This window comes from Vulpes lagopus, chromosome 4 (assembly GCF_018345385.1).
Source record: "Vulpes lagopus strain Blue_001 chromosome 4, ASM1834538v1, whole genome shotgun sequence".
Classification (NCBI taxonomy): Eukaryota; Metazoa; Chordata; class Mammalia; order Carnivora; family Canidae; genus Vulpes; species Vulpes lagopus.
The window spans coordinates 81,656,582-81,679,771 of NC_054827.1; the positions used below are offsets into that span (position 1 = coordinate 81,656,582).

A 23,190-nucleotide genomic window follows, 5' to 3' on the forward strand; every position below is an offset into this window, starting at 1 on the left:
TGATGTGTAGATTAGGCCGGGGCTTTGCTCTTTTCAAGTAGTTTTATCATTCCTGGCTTCCATTCAATAAATGTCCATTGACCACTCACTAAATTATACATGCAGGGCACATGAATAAGTAATGGTCTCCCTGGTCTCGGAAAGATCTTATGCTGGTATGAGATAGGGAAGGAAGTCAGTAATTACAGTACATGCTGAGGTCATTATAAAGCTGTTTACAAGGTATCGGGAGACCTTTGTGTAATATGTTTGGGCTAAAGGGGGGAATCAGCAGGAGAGCTTTACTGAAAATGTGGCACCTGTACAAAGACGCGGAGGTGGTAATAAAAATGGAGCTGTATGTTGAGGGGGGAGGCTGAAACTGTAGGGAAATGACTAAATACATGCTAAGAAGCTGGAATTTTACTGATGGTGACAGCTTACAATACGCATCCACACATTTTTGCACATGGTTAAGGTTGAAGTACCTGCTAGACAGCTGTTTAGAAGTGCAGCTGGAGTAACTGCAAACACCTGCCAGCAACTGCAGAACGGTTTTGGGATCAACTCGCAGTTCCAACCATGTCCACTTTATTTCCTCCACCTCACTTGTTTTTCATTAGTACTCTACAGCAGGAATCTAAAGAAATTTGCCTCGATTAGACCTACTTCCACTTTTAACCTTCACAACTAGATACTCTTGATAGAACAGGAACTCAGGCAGTCTCTTGACAATATGTGACCAAAGATTGGCTTGGAATCCAAGCAAACCTTACTCTTGAAACCATTAACTATTTTGTTCTGCCTCTGTAGCAAAATACGGATTTTTTTTTTTCCTTCAGGGTGGCCAAAGCTTAACTATGGAAGCAGTAGCGGTTTTCCTTCAAAACAAATCCTCGGTTCTAGTCCCCAGCCTAAATCCCTATTCAGGTATCCTGGAGTTGAGGAAGCATGTGTGTGAGGTACTTTATTTGCCCTAGCTCAATTTCATACAGGAATGTGTGGGTCTGTCCAGTGGGTTTTCCAAAAGAATCTGGATTTTTACAAGAATTTTGTGGTTTTTAAAACTCCAACATTTTAAATATTACACTGCGTTAAGTCACATGCTTATATGAAATTGGCATGGTTAAAATTTAATGTCAGCCTGACTGAGCCATGAGTCCAGATTATTTGGTCAAATTTTTGTGAAGTGTTTTGTTTTTTTTTGGAGAAATTAACATTTAAACTGAGTTTCTAAAGCTGATTCTTCTCCAAAATGTGAGTTAGCCTCATGCAATCAGCTGAAGACCTTAATAGAAACACCAAACTCAAAAAACAAACACCAAACTCCCTGGAAGATTTGAGAGAGAGAGAGAGAGAGAGAGAAAACGAATGAATGGGGGAGTGGGGCAGAGGAAGAGGGAAAAGCAGGCTACCTGCTAAGCAGGGAGCCCAACACAGGGCTAGATCAGGACCCTGAGATCATGACCTGAGCCAAAGGCAAATGCTTAACTGACTGAGCCATCCACATGCCTATAAGGACTTTAAGATTTTATTTTAACTCTACTCCCAATGTGGGGCTCAAACTTAGGATCCCAAGATGGAGTAGCATACTCTACTGAGGCACTCAGGTGCTTCCAGAAGAGTAAATTCTTGTCAACAGACAGCTTTGGATTGGAATAGCAACTCTTCCTAGGTCTCCAGCCTTCAGCACTACCCGCATCCGATTTTGGACCTCTCACACCTCCATGATATACGTGAGCTAATTCCTTACAATAAATCTTCTATACATACTTGACTGGTTGTTTCTCTGGCCTCTACCTCTCAACATACTTATGGACTACGACCCAGGTTACTGAAGCCTTTTTATGTTGGGACAATCTGTGCTCCTCTCCCAGGACAGGCAAGGGAGATTTTCCCCCCCTCATTCATGTAAATCTCAAACACTGAGGAAAACAATTTAATGTATTAGATGTTTGCTAGATAGACCTTGCTGGTAAGTAACAGTAACATTTGATTTGTGATGTATTTTACATTAAAAAAAATAAATCTTTTAGAACTTGCCAGAAACTAAAATGTTTTTATATAGCTTACCAAATCCCCAAACACTACAAGATAGGTTGTATTCCAATTTCCCTCAAGTAAAGAATGACAGCTAAATTTGTAACTTAACAGTAGAGATTTGAACCAAGAATTTGGAATCATTTTATGGTCTTTGAACTCATTTTTACCTTCCCAAAGGCAGAAAGCCTTAATGTTCCATAAACACAGATGACATCTGATTCAGCAATAATAAAAAAAAACAATGATATTCAAGTACAGGGAATAAGTTGGGCAGTCCTAAAGATTTAATTATATCCATATTTAAGTAACTATTGCAGGATTATTGGAGATCGTGATGATAGGCCCAGTCAAACCATAAAGTTTTTTAAGGTTCCGCCAAATGAGTAGTTTAACATTAGGGGTACACAGATAATCTCATGTTGTCAGGACTAATTTAGGCAGCGGTTTTGTTCTATGAAAGGATGTAGAACCACTCAGAGCAATTTTTCAAGAACCCAAAGAGACTTTCTTCCAACTATTCTCGTTTTTAAATAATGGTTTAAAAAGTACAGCACCCCTATTCAACCAAAAAGTCTAGAGCTCAAATGGAGCACCAGTTTACAATCTCTGCTTTACGGCATTTTTCTAACATCAGTGTGGTATTCCAAAAGTAACTAAACGAGGATTAAACATTTAAAAACTGTTTTCCTGCCCCAATACAAAGCCCTAGGAACTAAGTCACTACATTTTATTTAGCTAGTAGCATTTCACTATCAACATAAATTGATTTACTGATATAAATTACTAATCAGAGCCATCTTTTAGTCCATTTCTACTAAAATTCCAGAATAAACTTGGAATATTTCCATATGGTTTTACAAGCTATTACATTTCAAGTATTCTACTTTTTACTTAGTCTAAAAACAACTAGCATTGGTCAATAGGAAATTTTATCATGGGAAAATTTTAGTTTTAGATCACAGGTCTGGAGAACTCTTGGGGCTTCAGTCTGTATACACTAGTGCTTTCCCTCATGACTAAATGTCACTCATGAAGAAAACCAATTTTACTGCTTATTTAGTAAAGGCAAATAAAAGTACACTTCTTTTTCAACTAAAAGATTACTATGTGACAACAAAGTTTGCCTTTTTAATAACATAGATTACCAACAAGGTCCTGACCTAGTAATCAAAAGTCAAAAACCTCAAATCTAAAAACAAGAAACAGGCACAATCACACACATATTCTGACCAAACAAACTAATCCTGAATATTTCCCAAATAAAAAAGCACAATCATTACATTCCATGTTTCAGCGAAGAGGCATTAAAGATTCATGCCATAAGTTTATTTACAAACATGTTGAGTATGTTGAATTCAAGAGTTTGATCCATTTTTCAGAGACTGCACCTCTTAAAATGTTCCTTTTCACATCTGCAAATAAAAATAGTAAGTTATTGACATTTAAAATGTCTCATTCATTAAAAAGAGATCATTTAGTTCATCAACATATCGTCTATCAGTTTATGACTGGTACATCAGAAAGCGTTTACAGTATCATGACTTTATTCATACTGATTTGCTTCATCATATGCACCAAAATCTTTCCATTATGGGTCACCTGGATAAATCCTTTCCCTTATGAATTAAGACAAATAAAAGCCTTTTCTTACAGTATTTTTGGAATTAATTCATACCAGCCCACAGAGCCTCCCATGATGTTGCTTTGAGGAAAATTCTGATTACAATTAAGCTAAATAAATCTTTTCTTCTCACACGAAGTATCTGCTAACCCCACACACAAGATTGGTTTGGGCATATACCGACACCGATTGCCCTGAAGATAATCTAACCAGGGAACGCCTGGTGGGCTCTCGGCAGTTGAGTGTCTGCCTTCGGCCCAGGGCGTGATCCGGGTCTGGGGACAGAGTCCCACATCTGGCTCCCTGCATGGAGCCTGCTTCTCCCTCTGCCTGTGTCTCTGCCTCTCTCTGTGTCTCTCACGAGTAAATAAAATCTTAAGAAAAAAAAAAAAAGGATAATCTAACCAGAACCCTACCTGGTTGGGAGCGTGAACTCTGGAACAAGACTAGGTAAAAATCCTGGTCCACGACCACCAGCTATGGGCTACTTAATACTTAACATCTTTGTGTCTTAGATTAGGTTAAGTCACCCATCTCACTCACAGGCTTGCTCCGTAACACCAAGAGATCGTTAATGTAAAATACGCCTGACAAACAATAGCATCCAATAAAAATTGTTTTTTTAAACAAAGGAATATTTGTTTTTAGCTTCATCAAAATGTCCCCAGCAATGCCACATCTACACTAACTTCAGGAATCAGCCTTGCACACTGTTTGTGTAACTGTGGGTGGGGGGAGGGGAGGAAGAAAGAAATAGAAGGGAAAGCAGGACTTTGGGAAGGTTAGGGATCCATGGATTACCTGTTTAGTGGATCAATTAAAACATCCTTATTTCTTAAGCAGTTGGTGTCTTACTATAAAAAAAGGTGCAGCAAATCCAGATCCAAAATACAATGTCATCATAAGTAGTAGCCTCCACTTGTTTTCCACTGAAAATGGCAAATTCTGTTGGGGAAAAAAGAGAGAGCAACAAAAATGAAATTTCAAACCACCGGGTGAGTACACAGGAGATAGTAATTTCATTCTTACAGCCTCGGGTTACGGACGCCGTACACCATACCTCCTTTTAGGACATTATTACGTTTTACATATGATCTTAATCCCACCGAACACTATGCGGTAAAAAAAAAAAAAAAAAAAAAAAGGCTTTACTGAGCTCTAGGCAGGGCTCCAGGTCAGGCTAACACGGCGCCAAGTTTTCATTTTAGAAGATCGAAAAACTATTCTCCAGGGGAGCTGTTTTCTAAATGGAAGGCGGCGTCGTGGTTTACGATGTGAGCCATCAGCCACCTGCGGAGGGCACGCGGCAAGGGCAACTCATCGCGAGGTCCGCCTTTTCCACCGCCGAGCCCTACCACGCGCGCCCCTCCAACCGAATCTATCCCCACCTGAGCCGAGCCCAACCCCAACTAAAGAGGGGTAAGAGTTCTAATCAGGCTCGACCCACAACCACAGGCCTCACGTCCTCATGCGTCGCCAGCGACCTTCACTCCGATGACCTCCAGCTCAGCAGTAAGCCGCCAACACCTGCAGCCTTGGGCCCAGGGGCCCTGCAGGTCCTGGAGGCCGCGGGGGGGGGGGGGGCTGGGGAGCGGAGAGGGGAGCGCGGGGGTGGGGGAGAACGGGGGGAACGCAGGGGAGCGGGGGGGAGCGCAGGGGAGCGGGGGGGAGCGCAGGGGCGCGCCGGGGCGAGGTGGCGGCCTACGGCTCCCGCTCCTGCCGGCCCCCTTCCCCCGCTCCACCGCCGCGCTCCCATTTCCGGCTTCCCAGGTCCCCTCCCCCAACGAGGCGGCGGCGGGGGGCCCTACGCACTAACCTTCCCGGGGCCCTCCTCATAGTGGCTCCTACGGACCACAGAGGTCGTGAACCTCCGGATGCTCTGTCCCAACATAGCGCCGCTGAAGGTCCTGCGAGAGCCGCGGGCCCCGAGACGGCAGGAACGGCAACACCCCGCGCGCTCCCCTCCGCGACCTTGCTCCTCGGCGCGCCGGGGCCGAACGGGGAAGATGGGAAGCGGGGAGCGACCGCAGAGAAAGAGACCTGAGGGCGGTGTCCGAGGATTGTGGGAGTCGTAGTCCAGAGAGCGCACCGCCGCGTCGGCTCTGAAGGATTATGGGACATGTAGTCCGACGCGGGAGCCGGGTCCCCGAGGGACGAGCCCGGGCGCGGGAGGGGGCGGCCCGGAGAGCCTACCGCGATGGATTCACACCTGAGCGATTTTACTGAATTTAGGGACGCAGTTTCGCTGAGTTTATGAGATACAAAAATAAACCTTTCCAAGCTCTACTAGTGTGGTGATCCTTTGTATGACTAGATCGGCTACCCTAGCTCTGCGGGGGGCACCTGCCGGGCCGCGCTCGGCCAGCGCCCCGAGGTGCAGGCGCCCGAGGACGCCTCAACACTGAGCTCAGGGGCGGGGCGGAGGGGAGGAGTCCTGAAAACAGGGTCACTGAGTGGAACAGGAGACACAGGGCGGAGCAAACTCCAATCCACTCCTAATAGAGACTACAGGACCTCAAGTTTCTCTAAATGTCCCCCTCAGGGCTCGTATGTATTAAAGGATTTTGATTTAACTATAATCGGGGAAACATTTTCACTTCGAGCATTTCTGGATCGTCCTTTGCAGTCTAATGCAAGTAATATCCCCTGTGTGTTTGGTTCATTGTAACTTCTAATTCACATCATTTGAGGCTCCTGTGTGTAACTGGCTTCCAGCAAACTCCAAAGTGAATCCCAGGATAGAGTCTGGCATGTGGCTTCAGAACTGCCTGCCTTCTTATGGGCCCTACGACAAATTAAAGATAGTTGCAAATCCTTTTATCCAGATACAGAGTCTATGCCTTCTCTCCTCAAATGCAGGTGGACTCTCTATTTTGACCAAGAGAATTTGTTGTAAGTGATGCCGTGTTAGTCTCCTGCCCCGATCTTATACTGGCAGGTCCCTTTCCTGTCTTTGGGAATACTTGCCCTTGGAACCCTGAGTATCCATGTAAGAAGTTTGACTCCTCTGCTGGAGATGCTTCCTGAAGAGTCCCCAGGAGTCCACCAAAGGAGGTGGGGGTCAGGGTAGGTGTCAGGCATGTGAGTGAAGCTACCTTGGACCCCCCAGCTCAGTCTAGCCGCCAGCTGAACATTAGTGAGTGGCCCCAGTCAATGCTACCTAGAGTCTGGGAAGCAGAGCGGTTCCACATGATGGTGATGTAGCAGCTGGCATAATTTGGGGGAATGCTAAATAGCCTCAGAAATGCACTCTGCAGCTTTTTGATGCTCCTGACAACTTAGAGGGTAAATTGGAATGGAATTGAAAGTTGCTGAGAAGGGCATCTGGATGGCTCAGTCCCTTACACATTTGACTTGGCCTCAGGTTAGGATCTCACGGTCCAGGGATGGGGCCCTGAGTTGGCCTTCATGCTAAAAAAAGAAAAAGAAAAAAGAAAGTTGCTGAGATCTCTTATTATTTCTATGATTATTCACCATTTTATTAATGGCTAGATACCACCCACAGAACACATTCTTGATAATTATTTTAAAGTGTTTTTGTCAAAAAAAGTCAAACTGAGAACTAGGGAAAATTTCTTACCGGTTTCCATATTGTTTTTCTTAATTGCTAACTAGTAAGAAATTAATTAACTAACATACCCTGAGTTTAGGGGTTTTAGGCTAATCTCAATCTCTTAAAATTTGCTGTAGAATGAAGGAAAAGTTTAAAGAAATTTGGCAGTCTTCCATTTTTGAATAGGAATTGTGATAAAGATGGCCACAATTTCTTTGTAACTCTTCCCTTTGAGAGGTGGGATCTAAGTCCCCTCCTCTTGACCTTAGTGACCTGCTTGACCAATAGAATGCAACACAGTAAACTTCTGAGACTTCTGAAGGTGGCTTATCAAAAGCCTTGCAGTTTCCAATCAGGCAACTTGGAATGTTTTCTTAAGAAAAGTCAGCCACCAAGTAAGAAGTCTGACTACCCCAAGAGTACCAGGACAATAGGGAGCCCAAGATAACCATTTAGAGAAGCCACGTGGGGGAAAGGTGGGTAAGATAAGGGGAAAAAATAGGCCAGATCAGCCTCTAGCTCTTCTTGCCATCCTCCCCGCCCCCGCACCTGGAACTGGATATATGAGTAAAGAAGCCTCCAGGTGATTCCAGCCATGGCCATTATTTGCCTACAGTTTTATGAGTTACATTAAATAAGAATTACCGAGATGAACTCATCAGCCTTCAGAACTATAAGCAAAGATAATAAATGATTGTTTTAAGCTGCTAAGTTTTGGGACCGTTTGTTATACAGGAGTATAAATCTGCAACTGGTATCACACGTAGTTTCTTATACATGTAGCCTAACAATCTAAATCTAGTCAAAATAGTTGGCAAGATGAGTGATGATCAAGGTGGAGGCATGACTAGAGGAGGTTGTTAAGGATGGTATTCATGTGTCTTTGCACTCTCTGCCGTATGCCTCAATCTGGTTTAAAAAACTTCTGTACTGGCGAATGGTGGTATACAGTGTGGGATAGTGTCATAACCAATTTGACAATTTATTAATCACAAAATAACAATAAATCTCTAGCTTTTACATTTGAAAAAAAAAAATAGTTGGCAAGAAAGATGTGAATCAACCTAGAGAAATTTTTGATTCAGTATGATACTCTTTTTGGTATAAAATGAATTTCAAGAGAAATGAGACATTTCACATATTGGTACAAAATAGAAAACATCTTTAGGGACACGAGGCCTACTCCAAAGTCATATTTTAAAAATAAAATCCAATTATTTTAAGTAGTGAGTAGAGTGTATATCATAGAGTGAGCAGTGTACTTTCTAGACTCAGGAGTCTTTGGAGACTGAAATTACATTATATAGAACAGTATTTCTAAAAATTAAAGTACAATATTTGTCACTTCTCTCAACAGCTACTATATAGGATTTTAAGAACTAGGTTAGAGTTTATTTACAAATAGATTGTTTAGTGAAGAAATTATGTTTCTGTCCTACACTGAAAAACTCAAGTTAATATGTTCTTTTTGGTTTTAGGTTTTTAGAATTTCTCCTACTGCAGAATTAAAGTCAGGACTCTGTGTTAGCTTTTATTTGAAATTTTACGCTTGTGGCAGGCGGGGGGTGGGGGTGGGGTACCTGGTTTTAGGAAAAGACAAAATGTAATACCACTGTGGCAATTAGGATTGGAAAATATTCTCCTAGCCTTCCGAATGATTGACTGATGGCCAACTGGATGAAAAAGTTCTGCTAAAAAAATGCTAACTTCATCAAGCTGTATGTTTACTCCTCCTCTCCTCCTTTTGTTTCATTACTTTTGAATACCATTTTTTCTTAAAAGCATTTCACATTTCTTATTCCAATTTTATTGTAGGTTTAAAAACAATTTCTTTTTTTTTTTTTTTTTTATAGATTCACTCATGCCGAGTAAGGGAAACCTGAGGCTAGATAGTGGGTGATGTGACTAGGGTCACGCAGGGGGTGATATAACCAGGCTCACAGAAATCCCAGATGTGGAGAAATGTTATAGATAAGATATTAACCAGAGACAAGGGCACATAATAAATACACCTTGTTCTAAATATAGATGAGATATTTTCATAATATTTACAAATCTACTTTGACTTCAATGATATGGACAAGATATTTATCAAGTTCCCTGGTCAGTTTTCTATAAAAGACTGACCATAAAAAGCCCTTAATGGCAACCCATTTGAGACACCTCTCACTCCAAAGCACTCCTTTTCTTTCCTTTCTATTCTCACCTTTACTTGATAAAGTTTCACTTCATCCTTTTGTTGGCGAGATTCATTCTTCCACTCCATGAGACAAGAACCCTGCAACCCTGCAACAGTAATATAATTATTTGTCACTAAGAATCGCCAAGTATAGGTAGGTACATTTTTACAAAATAAATACAAAACTAACATTTCTCAATTTAAAAATCACTGATTCTAGTTACATCTATGTTCCATGTCCATCCTGACTTAACCTGAAATGGAACTTGTTATCATTGCTTTGAACGGGTTTCTTTAAATGCCCTATGGTATCTCTTGGTTGTTTCCATAACTGGGATACTAAGTGGTTAAATAGTTTTATTAACTTATTTTAGGGCAGCATAATTTATTTTATTTATTTATTTTAAAGATTTTATTTATTTATTCATGAGGGACACACAGGGAGAGGCAGAGACGTGGGCAGAGGGAGAAGCAGGCTCTCACACAACAGCCCAATGTGGAATTCGATCCCAGACCTCGGGGATCCCAGACCTCAGGATCACACCCTGAGCCAAAGGCAGATGCTCAACTGCTGAGCTACCCAGGGGTTCCAAGGCAAACATAATTTAAATGAGGCAGGGGATTTTGAAAACCAATTTTTAAAAAAGATTTTATTTATTTATTTATGAGAGACACAGAGAAAGAGGCAGAGACACAGGCAGAGGGAGAAGCAGGCTCCATGCAGGGAGCCCGATGTGGGACTCGATCCCAGGACCCTGGGATCATGACCTGAACCAAAGGTGGATGCTCAACCAGTGAGCCTCCCAGGCGCACCAAAAACCAATCTGATGCATCATTCTGAAAAGAAGTCCTTTTTTCTTAGAGCAGAAGAAAAACAGAGGAGATATGTGACAATAGAACCAACCATGTTGCATTACATGTGATGATTGTAAAAAATTGTGCAAGTAAGGATCTTCTGGAAATCTTGATTTCTTACCACGTCCATTACTGCTGATCAATAGCATATAAGCTGCTGCTATATTTTGACCATTCGGGTGAGATTGCAGGAATCAGATCAAAGGCACTCTGTTCCTTTAGACAATGGGCTGGTAACTCTACAGTTAATACAACCCATCAAGATGTCTGTTTACGCTATAACAATTTTTGTATTTGGCTTTTTAGTTTGAACTTACCATTAAGAAAAATGTGCATTTCTTGAGAATATCTATGCAGTTTGAGTAAATTATTACTGAACTCACGAAACAGTTATTTTAAACATTTAAACTAATTATAAAATTATTACACAAAGTAGGTTAGGCTTAATTTCCAGTTCTCTTTGAGCAGCGTTCTAAAACTGTATCATTGAATGTGAATTGTGCTCAGTATCTTCTCACCACTTTGTACTAAGGGATTTTATAAATATCAGACTTATGAATCTCATTGCTGGGTTTACTGTGGAGATATTTGTTCCTCTGAGGATGTGTTTCAATATATTTCACATCATCATTTTTATGAGGACCCATAGGACAAATTTTTTCCTGGTCTTAGAACTCAAATAAACATGCTTCTCCTGGATAGCTGATTTGCTTTTGTCTTATGAGTACCGTGAATAACAGACTTCACTGTAATTTTCTCCTTATACTGGTTCCTAGGATGCTTATAGCCCATTATGTGACCCACCTTTAGTGGAGACGATGGATCTATTTTTTTTTACTTCACTCCTAGCTCCATCTTCTTTTCTAAATTTATTTACCCTTGTTTCACTTTCCTCTCCAATTTTAAATTTATTCTATCTTGTTATATATGTCTTTGTTCTATACCTCAAATGTTTTCTGGAACAATATCAGCATGTAAATAAACTAATAAATCATAATTTTTTTTCACATAGCAAATTGTTGTAGTATTACTTACTTTATCAGTTTTACTCTTCTTTGCTTCATGGAGCCTGGGCTAGATAAGGTAATTAAAGCTAGCTAACATAACAAATGATCCCAAAATGTTAATGGCTTAATACAATGAAGATTTTTTTTCTTACTATGTCACAGTCTGAATGAGATGTTCAGCACGTGATCTTCCACATGGTATACTCAAGTGTCATCATCCTCTGTGCTCCACTCAATCCTCTGGATTGACTCTGCCTGCCACGATGCTAAGAAAGAGAAAGTAGAGGCTCACACAGGGTTGTTCATGGACCAGGTCAGTAGGTGGCATACACTGCTTGTACCCAAATTCTTTTTTTTTTTTTTTATTTAAAGATTTATTTATTTATTCATGATAGACATAGAGAGAGAGGCAGAGACACAGGAGGAGGGAGAAGCAGACTCCATGCCGGGAGCCCGATGCGGGACTCGATCCCGGTACTCCAGGATCACACCCTGGGCCAAAGGCAGGCGCTAAACCGCTGAGCCACCCAGGGATCCCCTTGTGCCCAAATTCTATTATCTGAATCAATCATGTGCTACCATCCAGATGCAGGGGGTCTGAAGAGTTGAGAGTTCTGTGTGTCCTAGAGGAAAAGGGAAATGGTCTAGTTGAACACATAACATCTCCTCTACAGAGACCCAGTTTCTTGTTGAAATCTTATAGAGTGCCTCTATAGGAATTCAATTTCCAAGGGTTTTATATACTTTTTGGAACTTTGCTAAAGTGGTTGTAAATTGTCATAATTGTTCTATAATTTCTCGTTCGTGCACATTTACCCAGAGTTGCACACTCCAAGCAATATATTATAACCTGGAACCAAACTGACATGGATTCAAATCCACAATATATCCTAATTATCTAGCTTTAATTAGTTGCATGACCTTTTCTCATCTTTCAAATGGGGCAATAATGTTACCTACTCTATGGGGTTACAAGAAGGGTTAATTGAAATATTTGCTGCTTCAAAATGTTATATTAGCAAATTTCCTGTGACTCTCCATATATCACTTTTTAATTAACTTTCTGTCTTTCTCGATGGTCTGAAGTATGTAGATCCGAAATACAAAGAAGTGTGATGCTCTACTAGAATGTTAGCTCTCTGAGGGCAGCAAAGTTTTGTTTTTTTACTTATCACTTATGTATCTATCCTAAGAATCCTCCATGGAGACACTCGAAATGTTTGCCGAAAACAATGAACAAATTTTTATTATTTTTTTAAATTTTATTTATTTATTCATGAGAGACAGAGAGAGAGAGAGGCAGAGGGAGAAACAGGCTCCATGCAGGGAGCCCGACATGGGACTCGATCCTGGAACTCCAGGATCACACCCTGGACCGGCACTAAACCACTGAGCCACCGGGGCTGCCCTGAACAAATTATTTTTTTTAAGATTTTATTTATTTACTCATGAGAGAGAGAGAGAGAGAGAGACTGAGATAGGCAGGCAGAGGGAGAAGCAGGCTTCATGCAGGGAGCCTGATGCGAGACTCAATCCCGGGACTCCAGGATCATGCCCTGGGCCAAAGGCAGGCACTGAACTGCTGAGCCACCCAGGGATCCCCAACAATGAACAAATTATGTGGCAATTTCAGCATAAATACAAATATTATGTTTTGAGTGTGAGATTATGATTTGGTTTTTAAAATCCACTTCATTAAGACATTAGTAATGTGCAACAAAACACGTCTATTTTGAGTAGACTGTTCAATGAATTTGACAACTGTATATACTTGCTAACCAATGCCACAATTAAGATATAGAACGTTTCAAGCATCCATAATTTACTTTTAGCAATGAAATAATACTTTAAGGGGATTGGCTTGTTAATTGCCCCTAAGTGCCCTAACCTTTGATGCCTAGATATTCTTAATTAAAGCCAAAGCTGCACTCAGTCCTACATAAGTTGGCTCTACTGCAAAGTTTTTCAACAGGGGACCATTATGGCCTAGATAATTCTTTGCTGAGGATAATGTCCTGCGAATTATAGGATGCTTAGCTACATTTCTGGCATCTACCCACCAGATGCTAGTAACACTTCAGCTTCCAAGTTGTGACAACCAAATCTGTCTCCAGATGTTATCAAAAGTCCTCTCTGCTGGCAAACTTTGTTCTGGGTTGAAAACCACTGCCCTGTGGCCATCTCCTCACAGCACCATGAGTCAAAAGAACATACACGTGGTCTGAGCCAGTCCTTCTGCACTTGCTGAGATCCATCTGGAGAACTGCAATGACTCACCCTTCTCAACAAGGAAAAGCCCAACTGCCTTAGTCCGCTCTGCAGTCTGTTGGCAGAGTGCCCACTCCCTTTTCTGTCATCAGTGTATGCTATCCGCTGCCTGGAGTGTTGAACATTTATATGCTTCCATTGATCCTCCCCTCTGTTCCACACTGCATCGAGGGCAGATGGGAAGTAATATTAAACCTTGCTTTTGTTTTATTCCTATCTTGTGAATCTGTGTTCTTAGATAGCCACTCATTTAGAAGGTAATGAACCTATCCTTAGTTCTACCTTTAAAATAGACAATTAGTTTTTAATTAAATAAGCATGTGTGCTTAGCACTATCTCTGGCAAGTGGCAATGCTTGACACATAGCAGCTGTTACTATTACTTGCATACCACTGTCTGTGCTGCTACTTTTCCCTCTGTGGGATCACCTACCTTCCTCATACCTACTGCACTTTCTCTGTTTGTATCATCAGCTTTTGTATTAAGGTTGCAAAATCTGTGTTTATATGTCTCAAAGATACCTTCTCAAGCCACCCAGGCCATCACGGCACTCCTACCCTCCTGGCCTTTTGGATCAGACATTTCCCAGCTTTTCAATCAGTTCCTCAGGAAATTCTATTATCATTTGACTCAGAAGGAACTTCTTTCTAGACTGGTGCCATGAGGAAGACCATCCTTTGAAGGAAAAACCCTAGGTGTTCTATCTCTGAAAGTTTCCTAGTTTTCTCACTGTCCTACAAGAGCTACGGAGCTCTGTACTGCTACCTCATGCACTTTTTGATTAACAAAGATAAACAAAAGCATTGTATTAAAAATATTAACTACAGTTTATTAAAGGTAAATAACATAATTGTTAAAAAGAGAATATAGAGACACCTGGGTGGCTCAGCGGTTGAGCATCTGCCTTTGGCTCAGGGTGTGATCCCGGAGTCCCAGGATTGAATCCCCTCATCGGGCTCTCTGCATGATGCCTGCTTCTCTTCCCTCTTCCTGTGTCTCTGCCTCTCTCTCGGTGTCTCTCATGAATAAATAAATAAAATATTAAAAAAAAGAGAATATAAACTTAAAATGCGACAAAAAACACTTCTCTTACCAAATGAGGAAATCAGAATATTGTTCATTTATTGCGAGGAAAATAATCTGAATCATGCAAGAAACCTTGAGTAGGAGACTATTGAAGTGTAGGTTATTATTACTATGTTCTGTATTATTTGTAGATTATTTGTAGATGTATAGGTTATTGTAAACTTGGGAAACTTTGTCGAAGTCATTGCTGAACAAGTCTGAATTTTGTATTCTTATCCCAGAGCTATCAGCATTAAGATGGCTTTTGACAGTCAGTATTCAGGAATGCAAGATCCAAATCCCTATTATTCAACCTATTGTGCTACTTGGTATTTTCCAAAGTCTTTACAGAAACTCAAAAGCTGAAATTGAAGGGTTTTTCCCCCTTTTTCTTTTTGCATTCCTGCTGTAGAAATCCTATCCTGAAGGAAGGAAATGGCGGGAGAGGATAGACCTAAAGGTAATTCATGGTTAATAAAAAAACAGGTGATGAATTAAAAGTTATTTTCCCAGGACACAGGTTTTTACTATGTGAAGTAAAATTACTGATGTGAATTACATCCACTTCTCAGAGCAGTCTTGTGCATATATTGGGGAAGTAGACAAACCTGACTACAGGGGAATAAAGAAATCCCAGTACTTTCCTATCATTCTCAAAAGGAAAGTAAAATCTTTCATTCTAAAATTAGAAACAAAGGTTTAGATACACATCAAAAACAGAAGTAAGAATTTGACTTAAATTCACAATCCAAAACCTTTCTAGAAGGCAAGATTACCTAGGAAAGGTTGAGGTGGAGTTGATGGCTGGAAGCAGCAAGGGATTAAAGAGAGTGGTTAGATCAACAGGCAAGATAACAAATGATAACATATAAACAATTTTGTTCTGGACAAGTTTTTTCCCTTCCTCCCTTTCTCTTTCTCATGTGAACCATGGGAATTTGGCAAAAATATACAGATACAACGTTAAAATCACATTGCAACATCAAATAATTTGTAATTCCAGGAAAGATGACAGAAACAGTAAAGATTAAGGATGCAAATTATGCCAAATTAAAATATATCAGGGAAATAATATGCTAGATCCCAAAGTTTGAATCATAAAAACTAAAAAGGTTTGACAGGGTGATTTGATAATGATAATAGGAGAAAAAGTTCTCATTCCTTTCCCTCTTAGATGCTGAACTGGTCATCTTTTTGAAAGCAATGCCCTCCACCTTCTGTACTTAATTAACCCTTCTGTCAATGCTGCCATCATTGAAGAGTTTTAATAAGCTCCCCTACGGAGTCGTAATAGCACCCCAGGCAGTCTGTATAAAAGGGAATATGTTATGCTGATGCAATTCCATCCTGCACCACAAATCTACTCTTCCTCCTAATTGTCTTTTCATTGATGCCATTTCCATTTTCTGGTCATCCCAGTCCGGAATCTGAGAATTGTCTTTGAACTTCTTTTTCTCTTTTTTCAAGGGACTCAGCATTTAAGGCAGTAGGGTGGAAAGAAAAAAAAATCGAATGTTTTAAATGTGTAGAAACAGGAAGGGTCTAGACATATGGCAAAATACTCTTTTCCTCACCATGCACACAGAGCCGCAGGTATTACAGTGCTGACTGTTTTAAGTGGGTATCTCAGGGCAGACATTAGCTAGTTATTTCTCTCTGAGTCCAAGTGGAAGGATGAAAGGAAAACATTCCCTCTGCACTACTCTAAGAAAGTTTTTGAAAGTTAAAAACTTTATACTTGATTTTCTATCCTCTAATTTCAAAGTCACACGCGGGTGTGTATGAGCACAGTACCCACATCAAACACAACTCTTAGGTTAAAAAATAGTGCCCTTAATCTTTCAATTGTTTTAAGGTTTTATTTATTTATTTGAGAGAGTGCGAGCAAGAAAGAGAGAACATGAGCTGGGGTGGGAGGGGCAGAGGGAAATGAGAAGCAAACTCCCCACTAAGCAGGAAGCCTGACTTGGGCTCCATCCTGGGACTCCAGGATCATGACCTGAGCCAAAGGCAGAGGATTAATTGACTGAGCAACCTAGGTGCACCAGTCTTTCAGTTTCTGAGCTCTACTCCTGTTCTACCACATCATGACTCTTCTCTTCTGCACGTTCCTCTCCAGGACTCAAGAAACACACTGTCTCTGGGAAAATGTTTGTTTATGAGATCTAAATTTAATAGCTTTTTAATATATAAACAGTTGGACATTATATTGGAGTGCTAATGTTCTCTGAAGACTTTGCAAGTTAGCAAGAATCAAAGTCTAAGTAAAAGAAATGATGCTTCTACAGATAATTTCAGACAACATGAAGAGGAAGATTCTTTGTTTTGTTAAATTAGGACAGACTACTATGGACAAAATTTAAAATATTCAGGTGATTTCTATATCATGTACATTTAATGAAGTCATGGAAGTTTCTAGGTAAGTTTTCTTTCCTGGGTATATGTGCAACTATATCATTTACATATTATATCTTAGATTACAATTTGTTTTAGGTATTTAAAATAAGCATATTCAATGATAATTTTTAAATAACAGTTTCAATATTTTCATATTGGTTAGAAAGGTACATTCAACTTGAAAATACATGAAAACATGCTCTATTTTATTACTTTGTCAAAAATGTTATTGTTCCTAGCAATATTAAATCATGTTTATCCCTTTCAAACATATTACTGTACAAACATAATCCCAAAGACAAATTTAAGGCATCCATACTAAAATCTTACAATTTTAGCACTTTTTTTTTGTATTAGTGATTCTATTTGTGTATATAGTACACAATGTTAGAAATAGCAGTATAGTGTTATGTGATTTTATTAATGTGGCAGTTAAGATCATAAATAATGTAAGGAAAATTTGGATATGCCAGAAAAAACAAATGCAAAAATTTTAAATCAATTTTTCAAGAAAGTGCTATATCATATCTTTAATAATGTATAGTTTGTTAAGTTTGATTATAATATACAAGGTGATTTTAAGGAAATAGTGGGATAATCTCTAAACATCAAAAAGTAACCACAATGAAATATAGGATTTAGTCAAATCTTTTCCTTGTGAAATATATAGATAAGTGACACATGGAAATAGATCATGGCAGAAGGCTTAATGCTCCATTTCACTTCACTTTGGTACCTGTAGCAATAAGTATATTGTGAATTTTAAAAATGTAATTTACAAAATAGTGAAAAAAATTAAGTCTAAAACTCTTTTTAGAAAGAGGAAGTGATCAAACATTAATAAAAAGTTAATTGTTCTTAAGTTTTTAAATTTATTTATTATTTTTAAAGATTTTATTTCTTTATTTGACAGAGAGAGAGAGAGAACACAAGCAGGGATGGTGGGAGAGAAAGAAACTGGCTCCTCAGTGAGCAAAGAGCCCTATGGAATAAGAAGCTTAATCCCAGGAGCCTGGGATTGTGACCAGAGCTAAGGACAGACACTTAAGCAATCGACTGAGCCATCCAGGCACCCCACAGTTAATTTTTTTTTAAATAAGATAGAATAATTTTAGATATTTACTAATAACTAGTTAGTTGTAAAATGGGAGTTTATATAAGGTTTCTAGTATTGCCTAAAATTTCATAACAGTGTATAGTTTTTCTTTGAAGAACACTGATCTATAAGAGACTAATGCTAGTTTTTAAGTTCATTGATTTTCAGTTGCTAAGAAAAAAAGGATGATGTTACTTAAACTTGTTTGCCCCCTTCTTAGATTTTACTGACAAAATCTGTAATGTGTTTTGCATACTTGAAAATAAGATAGGCTGACAGGTGCTTTAGTACTGAAACATGAAGAATAGAGTATGAAATTTTATTATCTTATTTATTAGCCTCATATTTTGTTTACTTAAAGCAAACATTTATTTTCTTAAGTATGAAGTAAATTTTTTTTAAAGGATGGATTAAGTGATTAAAACATGAATGGACTAAAGCAAAATTTCCCAAATTGTGAAACTTTAAAAAATCAATTCCGTTATATTCATAAATGTATACTGGTTTTAGGCATCACAGTGAAAACAGAGGTAATTTCTTTTTTGAAGCTTATTCTTTTGCAGCCAGAAGGTAGAAGAGAATGTTTTGGAAGATGTTCAACATTTAATTACCTAAAATCTGATTTTTGCTAAGCAATGTCAATACTTTTAACCAATTGAATTAAAATGCTTATTTTATATTGTATAGTACACAGAACATTTCAGAACTAATAAAAAATGTAAATGAAGGAAAGAAAATGGCTAATATTACCTTAGAATTCTCTTTCTTTTTTACTAGCACATTAAAAAATGCCTCGTCGGCTGTGAGTATTTTTGCCTATCTATGCATGAGTGGTACCAGAAATCTTAAAGAATGATGGATGTTTTATCAGACTTTAATTACAACTGTGTGTGACTTTGAACTATAAAATAATCTTGAGAGATTAAGCAAAAAATTAACTATAGGAAGAAAAGCAGACATTTTTGTAACAGGAACATGTTTTACCTGCTAGCAATGCAGATTTCAGGTTTTCTTGCTGATTATTGAATTCTGTCTTCCAAGGATAAAAGAGAAATAGATGTAGAGACAACCCACCGCCAAAAAGAACTTTCAAAGTTGTGAGACGACCCAGCCCAGTAGTCTGTCCCTGATAACGAAACCCAGCCACTTTGTAGGAAGGCATGAATGTGGTTCTTAAACATCAGGGTCTGCATGGATGTCATAATGAAACTCTGTTCTGCAGCACATCTAATTTCTATGGGCATAACTAAATGGTTGTTTACTAAATTTGGGGTGGTGTTGTGTACATCAATACATCACTGGAACAGAAATTGGTATCTGGAAGTGAGATGCTGCTATTGCTTTTGGGATCAGCCAGTGTCTTCCTGTGTGTGTTTCTGTTGTCACTTGGCATTCTTTCTTTGTATCTGTGCTCAAATTCCCCTCTTTTTAAAAGGAAATGAGTTGTAGTAGGTCCAGCCTAATGGCCTCATCTTAACCTGATTGTATCTGAAAAGACCTTATTTCCAAATAAGGTCATCTTCACAGGTACTGGGATGTCAACATATCGTTTTGGGAGGCACAATTGAAGCCTTAACAATGAAGCACCAAAAAAATAGGGGGGATCTGGCCAGGGTACCAACAGCACTGACTGCAAGATGTGTCTAAGTTCCCAGTTTCTTCGTGCATTTTGTTTTTAGATATACCAAATTATTGACACACTGAGAAATTTTCAGATTCCAATTTTCATATTTATGTCCATTGTTACCCCAACCATGTCCCTGGCATCCTTTGCTTGGTGAAAGTTTTCTCACTTTAAGAAATACTATTGTATCCTGAGAGCAGCCTTCGTGGACTCCTGGTCTCTATGCCAGATCACTTATTCCGTTCATGATGAGCTTGTTCATTAATTCATTCAAAACATTTTAATGCTTATAATGTGGTACGATGCTAGATATTAGGTATAGTGCTCTATTACCTTGGCGCTAAGGTAAGTTACAGTCTAGTGGAGTACACAAAATATAAATAATTATAACAAAGTTCAATAAGTGGTAAAGTAATCATAACATGCTGTGGTCACTAAAGAAAGAGCATTGAGCCTTGGGAGTGGCTGAGATGAAAGGGATAACACTAGATGGAAAGATTTTGACACAATAAAGATTAACATTTTATTTTTTAGGGGATCCCTGGGTGGCTCAGCGGTTTAGCGCCTGCCTTTGGCCCAGGGCGCGATCCTGGAGTCCCGGGATCGAGTCCCACGTCGGGCTTCCTGCATGGAGCCTGCTTCTCCCTCCTCCTGTGTCTCTGCCTCTCTCTCTCTCTCTGTCTGTCTCTCTGTCTATCATAAATAAATAAATAAATCTTTAAAAAAAACATTTTATTTTTTATTTTTTAAAAGATATTTATTTATTCATGAGAGAGAGAGAGAGGGAGGCAGAGACACAGGAAGAAGAAGAAGCAAGCTCCATGCAGGGAGCTGGACGTGGGACTCAATCCTGGGTCCCCGGGATCACTCCTTGGGCGGAAGGCAGATGCTCAACCACTGAACCACCCAGGCATCCCAAGATTAACATTTTAAATTAAAAAATAGTTCTAAATCAGTCCTTTAATAAAGAACCTTATTTTTGGGACAACTGGGTGGCTCAGTGGTTGAGTGTCAGCCTTCAGCCCAGGGCATGATCCTGGAGACCCGGGATCGAATCCCACGTCGGGCTCCCTGCATGGAGCTTGCTTCTCCCTCTGCCTGTGTCTCTGCTTCTTTCTCTCTGTGTCTCTCATGAATGAATACATAACATCTTTAAAAAAAGAACCTTATTTTTGACTTTATAAATGTTCTCTACTAGTTAACTATTTTGTTAATTCATTCATGGAATCATTCATTCATTAAATTCAACAGTTATTTCTGGAATGAGGCCTGAGTTAAGCTCTGTCAAACATATGTCTGAGCTGTTTTAAAACAAACAAGTATAGGTAATGAAATAAAACACACTTACTGTCTCTAAAGTTAGTGTAGCAACTTTGTATCTTGAATTGTTGATCAAGCTGTATTTATCTACAATTGATTAGTTCCCTAGAAAAAATTTTGTAAATCTATAATTTATATATCTCCAAGTAGTCCATAAATATACCAGAGGTAATTTTCCTAAACAGACATTTTAGAATGCCTGCAATTAAAGTTACAAGTGATGACTGTCTGTAATAGTAATTTTCTTGTCTTAATGGCAATAAGCTGCTCATTATCTTAAAAAAAAGTGTGTCAACCGTTATTCCTGTTTAGAATACTGCCTTTTCTCCAGAAGCTGATAAAACACTCTACTTCCCACTGACAGTGCAGTAAAGTGTGAAGGAAGATGCCAACCTTCAAAGACTAACATCATAAAAATCCACACTGAATTTTGATGGATTTGTTTTACTATTATTATCCTTCAAATAGCGATTTTCAGGGGTAAAATGCTTTACTTTGATATTTGTCAGTCAAAGGTTTATATCCTTTCATTTATTATTATTATTTTAATATTTTATTTTTAAGTAATCTCTATATCCAATGTGGGGCTCAAACTCACAATCCCAAGATCAAGATTCACATTTCTAGCAACTCAACTAGCCAGCCGTCTGTCCATTCTTATAATTAACCCGAATGGAGACATAGAATTTCACCAGTACATCCAGTTTCTTGTATCCATAATATTATAAAAAAAGAGTAGCGTCAGTTGATTGTTCTTACTATACTTCTGCCTTATATTTACAGAATACAAGAATAAGGATGAAACAGAAATATCACATTAACAGGAGTCTTAAGCTTTTCTTTCTGATGTTTCAGTTTTTTGGGGGTCAAGTATCTTTTATAGCCACATTAAATAAAAGAAACTGGTACACATTATTTTTTCTTTATTTTTTAAGATGATTTTTAAGAACCCTGAAGTACATATAGGTGACACAATAGAAATGAAAAGGTTTTCAACTTTTTTGAAAAAGTTATTCTGCTAAGAATGATTTTTGTTTTTTGATAGGCCATTAAACCTCTTTATGACAGTATCAAAACTGGCTTCTCCTTGTTCATTTTGGATGGGTGAAAAGTCAGTGGTAACTGCTGCCAGGCCTGTAGATTAGTGGTAACCCCTTAAAAACCAGTAGCAGACTTAAGACTGTACTGCTCTGCTTCAACAGCAATCCTACTAACGAGTCTTAGTTATCCAATACAGCATGTTTTAACTTTGAATCTCATTTCTTTCTTGCTCTCTACCTTTTTCTCTTTGTCTTTTTCTTTTTCTCTTCCTTAATTTTTTTTTGTGTGTCCATTATTAACAGGAATTCATTTGTGGTATGGCTTACCTGGATTTCAGTTCATCAGATTGTGAGGCTGCTTCCTTGAAACATTTTTTGTGCTATTGTTTTAAAAAATAACAATTAAAAAACAGCTGGCAGTAATAAAAATCAACATGAAATTAATAAAAGAAATTGTTCCATTGTTCAAAGAAAACTGATCTTCCAGAACATTGATTGCTTAGGATATTACCCTGCTTCTAAATGATAGTGCCTACATGAGTTTTAAATTCAGTCTGACTCCAGAGTCTGGGCTTTTAAATAAAAACCTATGGAACTTGCAATTTTACCAGTAGAGAAATTTTAGTACTTTCTTCATTGTTTTATTATAAGAATTTCATTATTTCATCCCTTTACCCACCCTTTGGTGCTGGCTCTAGGACTCCATTGCTTTTACTTTCATATTCTGGTATAATTTTATGGCAGAAACTTGTGGATATTAGGAATACAACTCTTTTGTCCGGTAATCTGAGAAAATTTGGTCATGGACACTCCATTATGCTAATATGAATTGTCTCTCACTTTAACTAGTTATTTATATAGTTAGTAAGGATCAATACAGTTGAGTATTATTAGTGCACCAATGAAGCAGGAAGGAAAAGTGGCAGTAGTCTACAATCTGGCAGAGTTCTACAAAGACCACTCTAATGCCTTTCATTTAGAGTTCTTTTTTTTTTTTTTAAGATTTCATTTTTCATTTGACAGAGAAATTGAGTGTGCGAGCGAAAGAGGGCAGGGAGGGGCAGAGGGAGAGAGAGTCTCAAGTAGACTCAGTGCTGATTGCAGAGTCCTATACGGGACTTGATCTTACAACCCTGAGATCAT

At 38.8% G+C, this 23,190-nt stretch overlaps 1 protein-coding gene and 1 non-coding gene across 2 annotated transcripts; both read right to left on the minus strand.

Moving 5' to 3' along the window:
• Nucleotides 1-3,310: 3,310 nt before the first annotated feature.
• On the minus strand, nt 3,311-5,652 carry LOC121489922 (cytochrome c oxidase subunit 7C, mitochondrial). The gene is made up of 3 exons (XM_041753372.1): nt 5,460-5,652; nt 4,445-4,588; nt 3,311-3,434 (listed from the first exon to the last, which is right to left on the minus strand). The coding sequence occupies exons 1-2, from the start codon at nt 5,532-5,534 to the stop codon at nt 4,472-4,474; spliced, it is 192 nt and encodes a 63-aa protein (XP_041609306.1). The 5' UTR covers nt 5,535-5,652; the 3' UTR covers nt 3,311-3,434; nt 4,445-4,471.
• On the minus strand, nt 3,535-3,597 carry LOC121490277. The gene has a single exon (XR_005987597.1). It is a non-coding gene; the product is annotated as a small nucleolar RNA Z39 (small nucleolar RNA).
• Nucleotides 5,653-23,190: the final 17,538 nt, after the last annotated feature.

Bases quoted from the DNA above. Each gene is read 5' to 3' on its own strand.
- LOC121489922 (XM_041753372.1), bottom strand. From the start codon at position 5,534: ATGTTGGGACAGAGCATCCGGAGGTTCACGACCTCTGTGGTCCGTAGG. The intron at 4,589-5,459 runs GTTAGTGCGTAG...TTTCCCCAACAG, and splicing joins ATGAGGAGGGCCCCGGGAAG to AATTTGCCATTTTCAGTGGA.